Source organism: Epinephelus fuscoguttatus, linkage group LG16 (assembly GCF_011397635.1).
Source record: "Epinephelus fuscoguttatus linkage group LG16, E.fuscoguttatus.final_Chr_v1".
Classification (NCBI taxonomy): domain Eukaryota; kingdom Metazoa; phylum Chordata; class Actinopteri; order Perciformes; family Serranidae; genus Epinephelus; species Epinephelus fuscoguttatus.
Genome location: NC_064767.1, coordinates 40022477 through 40038333, shown reverse-complemented (window position 1 = coordinate 40038333; position 15857 = coordinate 40022477). Strand labels below are relative to the sequence as shown.

Below are 15857 nucleotides of genomic sequence, written 5' to 3'. Positions count from 1 at the left end.
TGATCTCTGGTGTCCCGGAGACACTCCCCTAATGCCAGGTCTCACTGCTCCCCACACCAACCCAACATCCTCCTTTACCTTACTTACACATGGCTTTCTCAGCCTAAACAGCACTGCCACCTTCAACAAACCCAGGCACCGTACATGCGAGCTCCAGGTAGAGTCAGTGCTGATACTCAGTTTCACACATTACATAGCATAACTCCAATATAAGTTGGAGGAGTTAAAGGAGATAGAGAAGATAAACTCCCAGGATAAGCAAACACACTCACATTGCAGCATGGTCTCAAACAAAAAGGGGATTCAAATAGGCCACTCCCACACTTAAATAACCCTCCTCTTCCTGGATTTTCTCCTGAGAGGACTGATTGGTGGATCAGTCCTCTCAGGAGAAAATCCAGGAAGAGGACTGATCCACCAATCAGTCCTCTCAGGAGAGGACTGATTGGTGGATCTCTCCACCTGATCTCAAGGAGTTATGTACCCTGCTTAGTAGTTCCCCCTGCTGGCCCCCAACTAACAATATGCCTCCTCATCCAAATCCACTGACTAGCTCTGGCTGCTTCATCTGACATTTCCTTCACTGTCTGCCTCAAACTCTGTCCCCGCACTCTGTGATCCCCCAGCAGCGAGACAGCTGATCTTGCTATGAATCCCCTACACCCCACTTCCACTGGACAAATCCTAGTTTTCCATCCACGCTGCTCAGCTTCTGCTCCTAAGTCTACATACCTAGGCTTTTTTCTTTCATAGGCTTCTTCCACTGAGTCTTCCCAAGGAACTGTCAGCTCAATGAAATAAACTATCCGTTGACTCACTGACCACAACACTGTCAGGCCTCTGCTTGGTACAAACTATTTCCTAGGAAAGAACAAGCTTTCCCCCTAAATCTACTTGCATTTCCCAATCACATCTGTATTTCTCCCCCTCACGGACAAACTGAATTGCTAAATTCCTATTCTTAAAACCCTCTGAATTTACCCTTCAGTGCCTGCAGCTAAACTTTTCAACACCTGGTTATGTCGCCGTGTATATCACCCTTATGACAAGCTAATTTTACAGCCTGACAAAATATGCTTTAAGGGTTGCGGTACCTGAACACAATGGGCATGATGGGTCCCCATTTACCCACAGTTTTAGGTTCTGGGGGGTTGGTAACACATTGTATGTAGCCAGGAATCTAATACGATTCTCCTCCATACTTCACAAGTCCCTCCAACTAAGCTTCCTCTTGGCTACACTTTCCCAATTCAACCACTGTCCCTGCTTAGCCTGGGCCACTACCTTTGCACCCCTTAATATCTCCTCCTGTCTACGTATCTGTTCCACAACCAGCTTTCTTTTATCTTTAAGACCTGCTTTATTCCATACCAGTTTGCCTGAGCCAAGCCCCAGGCCTCCCCGGCCAAACTGAACATTACCTACAATATCCATCCTCATCCTGCTTGACCTGAGTGCGGCCTTCGACGCCATCTCACACACCACCCTCCTGGACAGACTCCTCTCTATTGGCATCACACACACACCTCTCAACTGGTTCAAATCCTACCTCTCTGGCCACACTCAGTTCCCAGGGCTCTGTCCTGGGGCCCCTCCTATTCATCATTTACTTACTCCCCCTTGGCTACATCTTCCGGAAACATCACATCCACTTCCACTGCTACGCGGATAACACCCAGCTCCATATTTCCCTCCCCCTTGACGTCTGCAACACCACATCTGTCAATCTGTTCAAATCCAAACTCAAAACACATCTGTTCAGACTTGCCCATTCCACCTGATCATATGCACTACACTGTTGTACTATCTTCCCCTCTATTTTAATGTACTGTATGACGCTTTGTTGACAATGTTATGATGTTTTGTATGCTGTGTTTTATCTTTGCTGTAAGGCGACCTTGAGTGGCTTGAAAGGTGCCCTAACAAATAAAATGTATTATTATTAGGGCCCGAGCACCTAGCGGTGCGAGGACCCTATTGAAATGCAAGGATTTTTTATCATTATTATTATTATTAGGGCCTGAGCACGTAGCGGTGCGAGGACCCTATTGAAATGCAAGGATTTTTTATTATTAGGGCCCGAGCACCTAGCGGTGCGAGGACCCTCTTGAAATGCAAGGATTTATTATTATTAATATTATTCTTCTTCCTCCAAATGAATTGCCTTTTCGGGAGGCTTAACATACCTGAAAACTCATGAAACTTTGCACACATCTCAGAACTGGTGAAAAATTTGATATTTTAAGGGTCTCGTGCACGGGTTCCAAAAAATGGCTCAGTAGCGCCCCCTACAAAAGTTTGAGGAAACAGCCCCTGAAGCTAGTTTAACCTACATGTATGAAACTTGGCAGGCTTATGTAACGCTCAGAGATGTACAAAAAAGCCTCTTGGAAGCATGCTCTAAACCCAACAGGAAGTCGGCCATTTTGAATTTACTGTGCAATTTTGGTGCATTTTTGGCCATTTCCAGGGGTCATAAATGAACTAGTCCTAGAGATTTCATCCAATCGACTTCAAACCTTGATCTGTCCCATCCCAAGACCTTGAAGATGAAAAGTTATCAAAAGCTTGAGTTTTCGTCAATGTGTGTGACCGTGGGATGGTGTCAAAGTTAGGGGTCTTGCCACTAAACAGGAAGTAGTTTATAATTCCAGCATACATGGTCCAATCTTGCCCAAACTTCACAGGATTGATGACAGTCCCGCCCTGAACACATCTACATGTCAATAATTAGAGATAAACATACCACCCCCTACTGGCAATGGGAAATGTCATGTTTTAGACTTTAATGTACATCTCCGACAGACTTGACCAGATCCACTTCAAACTTGGTGAAAAAAGTCATAAGACGTTGATGATGCTTTATTGTGGAAACTGTGAGTTTTTGTCAAAGGGCGTGGCCACGGCCTGGCGGCAAACTTTGATGTTTTGCCGTGATGATAAACGTTGCTGTAACTTGACTCCACGTGGGAATAGCTTGCCAAAACTTCACACATATGATGACAGTCCAGCCCTGAACACATCTACAGAGGAATTTTGAATCACCGCCATAGCGCCACCTTCTGGCAACAGAAAGCTACTTTATACATTCTTTGATGTCCCGCTTCTAGCAGATTAATCAGACCCACCTCAAACTTGCTGGTCTAAGTCCTTAGACCTTGATGATGCTTAAAAATGAAGCTTTTGAGTTTTCATCAAACGCTGTCACCGTGGCGCCACCTTGTTCGCCATCAAACACGATGCTGTGAAGGGACAAGGGATGCTTGAAAACTCACCAAACGTGGCATACACATCACAGGTCACAAGTCCTGTTGTCTGATGTCATTTTTGTGCTTTGATGCACCAAGATGGCTCAACAGCGCCCCCTAGAATATTTCAATTAAGCAGCCCCCAAAGGTGGTTTGACCTGCATGTATGAAACTTGGTAGGCACCTGTAACACTTGATTATGTACAAAAAAGTCTCCTAGAGCCATGCTCCAAACATAACAGGAAGTCCGCCATTTTGAATTTACTTGTGCCATTTTTGTGCGTTTTTGCCCATTTCCAGGGCTTGTAAATTAACGAACTTGTCCTACAGATTTAATCAGATTGGCTCCAAACTTGGTGTATGTAAGTGTGACTACGTTGTGACCAAAAATATCACAGGATTTGCCCAATGTTGAATGGCGCGCCCGATGCTGAGGGTTGAATCTTGAGGTCTCGCCATGAAAAACGAAATTGCTGTAGCTCTGGCATAAATGATCCAATCTCCACCAAACTTCACATGATTCATATTAGTCCTGCCATGAACACATTTTCATTACCATATTTCCTGATAATCATAGCGCCACCTAGTGTCGAAAGGAAGTACTTCTTATCAGACACTTATCTTTGGATTCACCTGAAATTTCAGTGCTGTGGTCTATATTTGATGTACACAAACATGACATATCATTAGTGTCTACGCGTGCTGCAGAGGGTTTACTTTTGATGTCTCGCCATGAAACAGGAAATTGCTATAAATTTGGACTAAATGGTCCGTTGTCCACCAAACTTGACATGAATCATATTTGTCCTACCCTGAACACATTTATATGACAATATTCCGTGATAGTCATAGCGCCACCTAGTGGTGGAAGGAAGTACTTTTTACCAGACACTTATCTTTGGATTAAACTGAAATTTCAGTGCTGTGGTGCGTATTTGATGTACACAAACATGACATATCATTAGTGTCTACACGTGCTGCAGAGGGTTTAATTTTGAGGTCTCGCAATGAAACAGGAAATTGCTATATTGTTGCCGTAAATGTTCTGATCTCCATCAAACTTCAGATGATTCATATTAGTCCTGCCCTGAAAACATTTATATGACCATATTTCCTGATACTCATAGTGTTAGCTAGTGGTGACAGGAAGTAGGTCTCAAACACTTATCTTTTGATTTATCTGAAAGTTAAATGCTGTGGTGTATATTTGATGTACAAAAACATGATGTATAATTAGTGCACTCTCCAACTCCCTCTAGTGGAAAGAGGAAGTGATACAAAATGTGAAATATGTCATTCCAGCACTGTATCAAAGATATGCAAAGTCATTCCTGCATGCGATGTCTAACTTTGACAGAAATGAACTGACACATCAGAAGACGTCCTGCCAGCCCCCCCCCCCCCCCAAGTTGCGTGAAGGTGTGAGGGCCCGTTCATTGCTGCTTGCAGTTTTAAATTATTATTATTATTATTATTGTGACATTTTGTGCCCCAATTTCTCCCCTTTCCCAAATTTGAAAATGCTCCAGAGACCATGCTAATCAAAAGTTATTAACAGCTTTTCTCTATGTCAAGGGGCGTGGCCGCAATGGCGCCTCCCTCGCCAACAAATACGTTTGGCTTTTTGATGGCTTCAGCGACTTCATATCCTCATGAAAATTGATATGCAGGTCAAGAATGGCGAGCTCTTGCATCTGATAGGGGCGTCACCCATGAGGGTGACAAAATGCCTCTATAGCGCCCCCTCGAAATTTTCAAAAAAACCCTCCCCATAGGATTTTTTTTGGAGTAGGAACATGAAAATGATGATGATGAAATGAAAGATGTAAATATTGCATGTTTCTTTCAGATAAAACACTTTTTTGACTTGTGAATGAGTCAATGGAATTTCTTGCAATAATGAAAAAATACTGGCAATCATGTCTGCCTGGCACACACCACATGTTTTGCACAACTGTGAAGTGACAGAATGTCACAGCATCATGGTTCTTATAATGCCAGATTCCAGAGAGTCTCCCCTCTTTGGATATGGCAGAATATGTCATTTTCCAACTTGCTATGCTGAGATACATGTAAAAATGTAAGAATTTAGTAAAACAAATTTTTCATTGATATATATATATATATATATATATATAATTGATATTCATCAATTTTCATTGATATAAAAACTTTTATAAAATACAGGCACATAGAAGGACATGAAAGGATGGCAAATCTGGATAGCCCACATTGTCCATTGTTGTAGCCTTTATAATGACTGTGATATCAGCTTAAAAGTAAAGGCAGTAAAAATACCCCAGAAACTCCTAGGGCCCATAGGGTTAATCACTTATTGATGCTGTTTTTGAAGTATGAATAAGTCAATAAGTAATTTATTCCATTGAAACATCAGTGATGTATTATAGAAAAGTGATTTATCTTTTTATAAATGACAAAAGGCACATCTGCCTCATTTTTACCGTGGTATCATGATACTACTCAGAACCGTGATACTTTCACTGGCGCCGAGGGATGGTTCGCCCAGGGCGTAAAACTAGCCAGGACCGCCTCTGGCACTGATATTTTTACTGATATTTTATTTTTTTTACCGTAACCATCTTTTTATCTATGGAAGCCCATTTTCGCCAGTAATGGAAAAAAATCACCAATCCTAATCAAAAATGTGAGATAAAAAGTCATAATTATGAATGTAGCCTAGTTTTCAAATTAATTTGTGGCATGTTGTCTTGTAAGGTGTGTGGCCTCACGGTGGCTGCAGATGGAACAGAGGATGAGATGATTCACTGTTTCAAGGCAGGACAACTAGTACACTGTGCTGTAGTAAATAGTAAATTGTGGTGATTTACAAAAACACCAAAAACTATTTTTACTGTTAAAGTTTGTTACTGTAAATAATATAGTACTTTATTTATAATACTATATAGAAAATATTCATTTTTACTGTAAAGACAGGTTTACATAAATATTTCTGCTGTGTAAATAAAAAAAAAATACAGTATTTGTATTTTCAAATTTGGCTGTGATTTTTTTTTTTTTAATTATTAAAAGCCTCCCTCAAATTGTAGCCTGCCCCTATTTGTAGCCTGGTCCCAAACTATTTTTTTGTTAATAGTAGCCCCGGCTACTATTTGAGGAAATCTGTATGTATGTAACATACAGTCACTGGCCAATTTGTGTACACCTGTGTAATCTAATGCAATCCAGTAAAATGACTATATCATGATTTTTTCCCTGAAGCTTATAAATTTTCGGTTTTTGTTGACATTGTCTAGAAAGTGGTGACTCTACTTTGTTTATTATTGAGGTCATAGTGAATGGTGGTGGTGTACTGAGGTGGCCCTCCTAATTTTGTCTAATTGAGGAGGACAAAATATTAGGAACACTTTTAAATATATTGCACTCCAGTACACCAACACCACCCACTATGACCTCAATAATAAAGTAGAATAATCACCTAAATCACCAAAAGCTGAAAAAGTAAAAGCTTTGTAAATGTAGAATGTGTGGCAGAGCTGTTGTATTGGATTGTATTAGATTGCACAGGTGTACCTAATAAAGTGGCCAGTAAGCCCCACATTTACACCACCAATCCATGCCTGCTCTGGGTCTCCCCACAGCCCCTGGTTGCTCAACAGCTTCAGCCCCTGAGACCATGCTGATCAAAAGTTATTAAAAGCTTTTCTCTATGTCAAGGAGTGTGGCTACTATGACGTTGCCCTCGCCACCAAATCTGTTTGGCTTTTTGATGGCTTCAGCGACATCATATTCACATGAAATTGATACACAGGTCAAAAATGGCGAGCTCATACATCTGATAGTGGCGTCGCCCATGGGGGGTGACAAAATGCCTCTATAGCGCCCCCTTGAAATTTTCAACATACCCTTCCCCTAGGGGGTTTTTTGGAGTAGGAAGATGAAACTTCACACCACATCAGGCTTAACTTACTCTGAGTTTTCACATAACCGCTTCAGTGATGCGCGCAGCTGCCCCCCCGCGTAGACGCGGGAGAGCGAGGGCCCAGTCACAGCTGCTTGCAGCTTTAATTATTATTATTATTATTACTATTATTATTGATTACTGTTTATTTTCTTGATTAATTGATTAGATTTTTGGTCCATAACACATTAGAAATTTGTAGAAAATGTCTATTTCCCAGAGCCTAAAGTGACATCTTTAAATATGTAGTTTTATCCCAACCAACAGATAAATCATAGAGGACAATAGAAAACAGAAACTCTCCACATATGGGAGGCCAGAATCAGAGAATCTGACAGACAGACTAACCCATACCATTCAGACAGACAGACTAACATAGACCTTCACATCCAGACAAACAGACTAACCCAGACCTTCACAGACAGACAGACAGACAGACAGACATACTAACCCAGACTCAGAATTTGGAAGTTTCTTTCTTGAAAATATCTCAATGATTACTTATCAAAATTAAATTCATAGTTGGCAACTAATCAATTAAACAAAACATTTTTTGCAGCTTTAAATTTTATGTAAATTTTACAAATATATTTTATTCTATTTATTTTTTATTTATTAATGTTTATTATTTATTTTTCTATTTGTTTTAACATTGCAGGGTGTTAAAATCAAAAGGGCAAAAAGAAAATGTTTGACTTTTACACATTAAGTTAGTTGTACTCAATGTCATTGAGGTAATCGCTTTCCTCAAACGTTTTAAGTTTGGAGTGGCATGATTTTGAGTATGAGTAAGTCAACATGGTTGATTTGCATGTACTTAAAACAAGGACAACAGAACTAATACACATAACTTTTGTTAAATTAAAAATAATGTGTTTGTGTTCTTATTTTTTTTAAGTTCTGTTAACTTATTTCCATAGATTGAAAACTTAAAAATTTAAATCATAGTAACTGAAAAGATTTGAGTTGACTTAATGGGCACTTTAATTTACCTGTAATCAAAATGTAGGATTAGTATGTAATCCAAACACTTAATTTATTAAAACATTTGACTTTTGTGTTTATCAACTTAAAAATTTTGAGGAAATTGATTACCTCAGTTTTTTTGAGTTCTGCTAACTTGTTCGGGTTTACAGTGTACGTATCGAGATGCTTCTAGACTTAGGCTTGATCTTCATGCTGGCCCACTTGAGGTTCTTATTTACCTTCTCTAGTAGCCTCTTTGTACATGGCATTGCTGTGGTCACCAGTGTCATGTCATCCATGTAAGCCCTAACTGGTGGAAGATGCAACCCGTTCTGCAGTTCTGTCGATGATTACTTCCATCTCCATAGTAAATACTAATGGAGAAATTGTACACCCTGTCATGATGCCTATTTCTAGCTTCTGCCAACCTGTGGTGAAACCTGCCATACTTAGACACAACCTAATATCCTGAAAATATGCTTTCACTAAGTTAACAACTACATGTGGCACTTTGAACTAGTCAAACTCACTCCAAATGAGGCTATGCAGTACTGAACCAAACGCATTTGCAAGATCTAAAAATATTACATGCAGGTCCCTTTTATTAATCTTTGCTGCCTGAATCTCTTGCCAGATCATGCTAGTATGCTCTAAACACCCTGCAAAACCTGGTATTCCTGCCTTCTGCACCATAGTATCTATTAAGCTATTTCTTTCTAAGTAGCTAGCTAATCTCTGCGCTACTACACTAAAGAAAATATTCCCCTCCACATTCAAGAGAGAAATCATCCGGAATTGGCTAAAGTCCACAGATTCCTTCTCCTTAGGAATGAAGACACCCCCTGCCCTACACCATGCTCTTGGGATAATTTGTTTCTCCCAAACTATTCTTAGCTGTTTCCACAAAAATGTAAGGATATCAGGTGCACTTTTATAAACCCGGTAGGGGACTCCACTAGGCCCTGGGGCCAAAGAAGCCTTTGCACGCCAGACCACCTCCTGAACTTCCTTCTACCTAGGTGGCCTGACATCCATCTCATGCTCTATCCCTCCATCAGGAGGGATAGAGCATGAGCATATCCTGTTCTTCTCCTGTTCTTCTCTAAATCTATGTATTTCTCAAATATTTTTCAACCTCTAGCCTTTCTGCTTTAAGCTGCCCTCCCCTTTCCTAGCTAAACAATCTTTTAATAAACTTAAAAGGGACCCTGAAAAAAACTGTTCTTACATGTTCCTTCTTCCTCCTCTTTTTCCTGAGATGCTCTGCCCTTCTAAGAACTGCTAGCCTGCTTCTCAACTCCTCTTGCAACACATTAATTCCCTCCCTTTCTTCTTCTGTAACCTTTTTCCACTGTTTTCTTAATTGTCTCCTTTCCTTAAAGCCGCTACAAGGAACTTTTAACTGGATATGCAAAAGTCTCTCATTTCTGCTGATGTCTGTGTGTGACCTACAGCAGCAAATGAGCCCATCGGTGTGAACATAAGCTGTTTCTATATAGTGTATATCCATACCTTTAGGAAACTGTCTCCAGGTCCGCCCCAGGTCGCTTCCAGGGCGAAACGATTTATGGCACTCAGACAGCACACGTCATCTTACGTAGCTGCTTACATTTATAGTGACTCTTACAAATAGTTGCTATTCCTCCTCCTTGACTCGACGACCGCGGGGAGTCAAAATAGCAGTAATCATCGGGTAAAAGTTCTGTGAAAGCACTGGACTCACCAACAGTCAGCCATGTCTCAGTCACACAGAGAAAATCCAGTCCTCGGGAAGTCAGGAAATCCTTCAGGATAAACGTTTTGTTTGCTAGCGATCTAGCATTTACCAGCCCAATCCTGGCAGGAGCCAGTGGGTCTACGGCATTAGCTGTCCAGGGAGCACAGATTCACCCCACGCCAGCGGTGATGAGGAGAGCAGGGGCCGCGGGGCTGGAACACCTCATCCAGGCCGACGACAGGTACCAGCCAGGCATGGACATGGTCCAGCGAGTGCCGAGAAATAAAGAGGCAAGGCACCGCTCCATACTCAGTCCAAGAAGCTGTGGAAGTGCTCACCAAACAGGTCTTCAGCCTTACCAGCTGACCGCTGCGTTTACCCCGGCGGTGGAGGCGCTTATGCTGAAGAGGTGGAGCTGGGGCGCGGCAGAGGTGAGCTGGGATCCCCGATAGGAGCGGGGGCAAAGTGTTCCCGTCTTGTTGTTTCATTCATCCCCAAAACAAACACATGCGCGAGCCAGGTAAGCGTCTTTACAACAATACGCACTAGAGCTCATGGGAAATGTAGGCTTCATTCCGGCAAAGCACTACCGCTTTTGTCCACAGGGTCGCCAAAGTCAACTCAAAATCAAAGTTCCTTGTAGGGGCTTTAACTAACTTCTCTATTTCTCTTTGCTGCCTAGACTTACCTGACTGTACCCTTTCACCCCTCTTTCTCTCATGCACCCCAAACCTCTCTGCACCATTTAAGTAACTTATATCTCCCATCTTTTCTAACATTTGTATTGCATTTCCTCTAAGCCTGCTTAAGATTACTGACAAATCTCTATTAACTATCTCCCATTCTTTACCGTCATTTGCCCTGGGCCATCTAACTCTAACCTTTTACTCCATGGTTCTCTCTCTGACTGGCATACTGACCTGAGTGTCACCTGCATCCTCTCTTACAAACCCTCCTCCTCCTCCTCCTCCTCAGTGGCAGTGTTACTGATATCCTTCTACCTGTTGCTGGACTTCATCCAGCTGACTTCTTAGGAAGTACTGATCAAGGATGAGGGCAGCAGGTGGACCACCCTACTTTAGGACGGCCTACAATGGAGAAATAAGGCACCTCCTTCCCTCTGCTAGCCGGGAGTCCGCCTTAGGCAAGCAGTAACACTCCCTTTGCCTCTTAGTTATGGGTCAAATAGCAACTGGGCAGCTCTGAGTGCTAGTAGGTCTACTGTAGGCTACAGTAACACTGAGTGTTAGCACAGTAACTGCGTAATCAGTTCCCCCTCCTTATGATTGTCTTCATTACAAAACTGGTGCATATTTAAATAAGATATTTCAGAAAATTTGTAATACAAAAAATACTTGTCTTAATAGGAGTGATCATCTGGGCAAGTTACATGGGGATATCTATTAATTTTTCACCCTATTTGTAGTGTTTTGCCTACACGGGTTTAAGTTTGTTTACAGAGTGATAACTATAATTAAGCTACTAGATAGGCAGGGCTATCATACCAAAATATAAACTAGAGACCTGTAGAGAGATAAAAATGCCAAAATTGTTTGGTCCCCGTGGGTGATAGGGGCCTACCAAGTTGTGAAAATGATCCCTTTAGCCCCTGTACCAATAGGGCCTCATTCTATTTGTCTGTTTGAAGTTCTGGCTGCACTAGTTACCTGTCAGGGGCTGGTGACATCAGATGGTGAGGTGAATAATCTAATAACCTACTTTTATGATAAGATGACATTCTTTGGCACATATAAATGCAATTTTGGGGTGATTGGCTTATTTACATTAATAATGGCACATATATACATGCCTTTTGGATTTTTTATTCCTTATTCCATGTCCGCCTATAATTCATGTGTTTAGGTGTATACATTTTTTAAAAGGAGCAAGGTACTGATGAAATCTTTGCTGCACTGTGTGCAGCAACTGTCTGTGAACATTCAGTCCAAATTTGGTGACATTCTGATAATTATTTCCCAAGATTCATGTGATAAGGCAGACACCGTCCCTTTTGGAGAAGCCTCAATTTTGACTATTTTCAATTTTGGGGAGGACCCAAAGATCATCCAAATTTTTTATTAAGCTACTAGATAGGCAGGTCTGTCATACCAAAATGTAAACTAGAGATATAGAGGAAGTCAAAAATACCAAAATTGTTTGGTCCCTTTAAGTGATACCAAAATCTGCCTTGGCCCCTGGACTAACTGTTTGCAGTGTTCAAACAAGACGCGCTAGACTGAAACGGTGGCAGAGACATGGATCAATCTCAACCTGTAAGTAACACATTTATCATATTATCCCCTTGTTGTAAATCATGTAATGTTATTGAATTATAATGAGTTGAAGCGTTCTGCTTAGCCAAGTAACATGTTTGAAAGAACATAAACTATGAATACAGCCTTCCCACCTTTCCGAAAATTGACCTCCATTCTTCTTAATGACAGGGTTTCCCATTTTTTCTACAGCCCCCACCATTTCCCATATTGGGGACAACCCTCCATTCCCACCCCCCCCCCCCACACACACACACACACACACACACTAAAAAATGTGAAAAATGTTGGAAAAAATGGAAATCTTATTTGACTTTTAAGTGATCTTTTAGTTATATGTTTATTGTTTGGTGAATTTTGTCTCATGCCCCCTGGTATTAAGACATACAGTGTGGAGGATTTCTCCCTCCTTAAAACTACTCTGGATTTCAATAAATCAAAGTCAAGGATCATAAGGACCTTCATAATCTTAAAGGACCATCATGGACATAAAAGAGCCATTATGCATGATACTACAATGTAACCTACTGTCTTCTCATTTTCTGTTTCACAGGATGTTAAGCATTTCACCTTTACCTATGATGTCCCTGCCTGTTGTAATTGGTTTTGTCTGTTTTTTCTTTGGTAAAAAATAATTTTAAAAAAGTATTAAAAAAAAAAAGAGAAACTGAATAAGTAAGAGATATATAAAGAGAGGTAACCACTGTAAAGTTTTCACAGGGTTCCATACTGCTTTCTACCATTTACTAACCTGTGACACACCAAAAACAAAAAACCCACACATGGACAGAAAGACATAATCATCTGCTGCAGAGCCATGTACACAGCTGTACTGGCAATGGGAAAGGAGTTTATAGTTTATTTTTAGCAGGTTTACTTGTGTTTAAAAAACCTGTGTACATGTGCTAATTTTGGTAGAAAAGGAGTATTACAGGAATGTTTGATACACACACCATGGCTGTTGTATAACTCACCTTTCACCCTTTGAAGAATCTCCCTTCATTTCATCGTTGCTAGTTTTCGTCACAGCGGTTAGACCATTTCAACTCTGCATGAGAGCAACCTGCCGGCACCAGTATCATGCATGTGTCTCGCTGGATAAAAAACAAAGACCTTGTCAAATGTATTCTCACTACAGTCTTTTAATTTTTCCAGTCAGGGACCAAGAATAACAGAGGGAGAAGTTACTCTAATGTTGACATAACTGTCTGATGATAATGTGTTCATAAAGACTCGCCTAGACTAGCTGGCTATAATTGCTGTAGCCACTTGTTGTAGGTAGATGGTTGCCATGACCGATATCGCTGCACATGCTCACACATGTCTTTTTTTTTCTGCTCAAGGAATACTATATCCACCACATGCAAACCAGTGACTCGAATGGGTTTGGTCAACAGCTTGATGACACAGAGGGAAAAAAAATACAGTATATCAGGCAATACTTGTATGATAAATTCAATGTTGTTTTTGGTCTCTCAGAGGGTTGTGTTGATAATAGTAAAAAAAAAAAAAAGAAAGAAAATAAAGAAAATAACCCTCTGTTGTTACAGAGAGTTAAAGTTATCAACTTGAGTCTTTGAACTTTGCACATTCCATCCTCTTTGTTCGAAACAACATGCAGCTCCATTCATACATATTTTCGTCATACATTTTTCGTACTTCGTAAATTTTGTATTTTTCTACTTTTGCGGTACATGTTTTTTCTTTTTTCTGTCTGTACCATATTGTTATGCAGCAAAATACCAAGGCAATTTCCTTGTATGTGAAAACCTACCTGGCAAAAAAATCTAAGTCAGATGTTTTTTTAAGCCAAAATGCCAAAAATGTAATGATTCCAGCTCATCAGTGTGCTTATTTGATGGCTTTATTAGTCTTCTATGACAGTAAACTGAATATCTACCAACAGGTCTGAACAGGTCTGCAAGCCACGATTTGCAGGCAGGACTTTGGACATGCCTGCCCTTTAAAATGCCAATCCCCCCAACCCCCCACCCTTAGGTCAGCTTTCTCAACTGCTATTGGACCCAACTTATTCCCCCTCCCTTCCTCCTCCAATGTCTAAATACAGCATCAAACTTATCAGTGTAACCTTAGAGACAATGTCCTGCTTTCTTGTGGATTCAAACACCTTTCCTCAGCACCAGTTTGTGTCTAACAGTGCTGCTCTTCTCTTCCATCAGGCTGTGGGTCTGGACCTCGACTATATCAAACTGGGAGGTCTGAGCGGCGCTGAGAGGATGACTAAATACAACCGGCTGATTTCTATAGAGGAAGAACTGGCCCAACAGGGAATCTTGGGTAGGTTTTTTTATACTCCTCCCTTGACTTTTTTTTTAGCCAGACAGAGAAAAAGGAGGCCAGACAAAGCCAGAGACAGAGAGAGGTAGTAATCCGTCAGCTTGAGAACACATCGCTCTCAATCTCTCTCTCTCTGTTTTGGACGTGAAAGGAAACTGTGTGAGAGGAATTATACAAATGTGTATTTGTGTGTGAGTGGAAGAATGAAAACCCCTCCCTTGGATCTGTTATTTGGCCACCCCAATTACACACAGTGACAAATACTTTTCCTCTCAGTCATTGCCCAGTAAGCACCACTGAAGGGTTAATGTAAGATGAGTGTAATCTGTGTGTAATTTGTTCCCATATAAAAAAAAAAAAGGTTAACATGTTTATTGGTATGTAAGGTTTGTATTGATGCTTCATGCTGAAGCGCAGAGCAGACTGAGGCGGAGTGAAAGGCTCAGTGTGCTCCAGCTGCTGCAGCAGAAACATCATTTCAGTCTACATATCTGCAGCGTCTGCTGTCCAGCTTTTGTCTGTTAAAATAATTTCATTATTTTGTCCCGTCCACAGTCTCCAAGGAGCGGCACCCCCTTCTACTGTTCACTGAAAAACTTCAGGAGCAGTCAGCTACTGCGTAGAGCTCTCTGGGCCTGATCACAGCTCACAGCTTGTTTTTATCCAAAAATATGATTGATTTAAGCAAGTCTTCACTTATATATATTTATATATTTCACTTATAAAATCTGCTGAGTTGATTATATAAAAAATTGCATTAATGTAGTGTTACTGTTCTGCTTTTTTCTAAAACTGTGATTTAAAAAAAATCAACACAAAGGCTGAGTGGGTAAACATGACCTTCAATAAACACAGGTTTTACAATCCCCAGACATCTCGCTGCTACTTCAGGTGTGTACATGAAGCTACTCTGGAGCAGGACTGAAGTTTTCCCTTCTGAGCGTCCCTTTTTAAAGCTGGCGAAGATTCTGTTGAGTCTCCACCTTTTTTCTTTAATCCTACCCACTAGAGCTGAACATAACGGTGTCACGGCTCTCCGTTCTTCCCTTGAAGCCAGCCTACCCACTTGAACTTGTACATAATGGTATCCCTGCTTTCCGTTTTTCCCTTGGAGCCAGTTTTACCATGTAATGCATTCCTGGGCAGTCTAGGCCCGCCTCCTATTACCAGGGTCATATCAGGCCAAGCTGGAATTCCCCTAACTTTCCACTAATATGTGTGAGCTCATCCTCCTGCTATTTAAAAAAAATGATGCACAGTGAATCCTAGGTCCTTTTCCACCACAATGCTTAAGTGCTCAATGAGTGTATGTGTGTGTCATAGAGATACATGAAATAATGAACCAGTGTGTGACTGTAAGCATACAGAGTACATTGCTTTAACAGGTATCTTTAAAGGTCAACTTAAAGGTACAG

At 41.0% G+C, this 15857-nt stretch overlaps 1 protein-coding gene across 1 annotated transcript in view; it reads left to right on the top strand.

The window, feature by feature from the left end:
* The window catches only part of eno4 (enolase 4), a 193883-nt gene extending 178803 nt beyond the window's left edge, over positions 1 to 15080 (top strand). The window contains 2 exon segments of the mRNA XM_049601099.1: positions 14325 to 14442; positions 14998 to 15080. Of these exon segments, the coding sequence (XP_049457056.1) occupies positions 14325 to 14442; positions 14998 to 15065 (186 nt within the window). The 3' untranslated portion in view covers positions 15066 to 15080.
* The last annotated feature ends 777 nt before the right edge of the window (positions 15081 to 15857 follow it).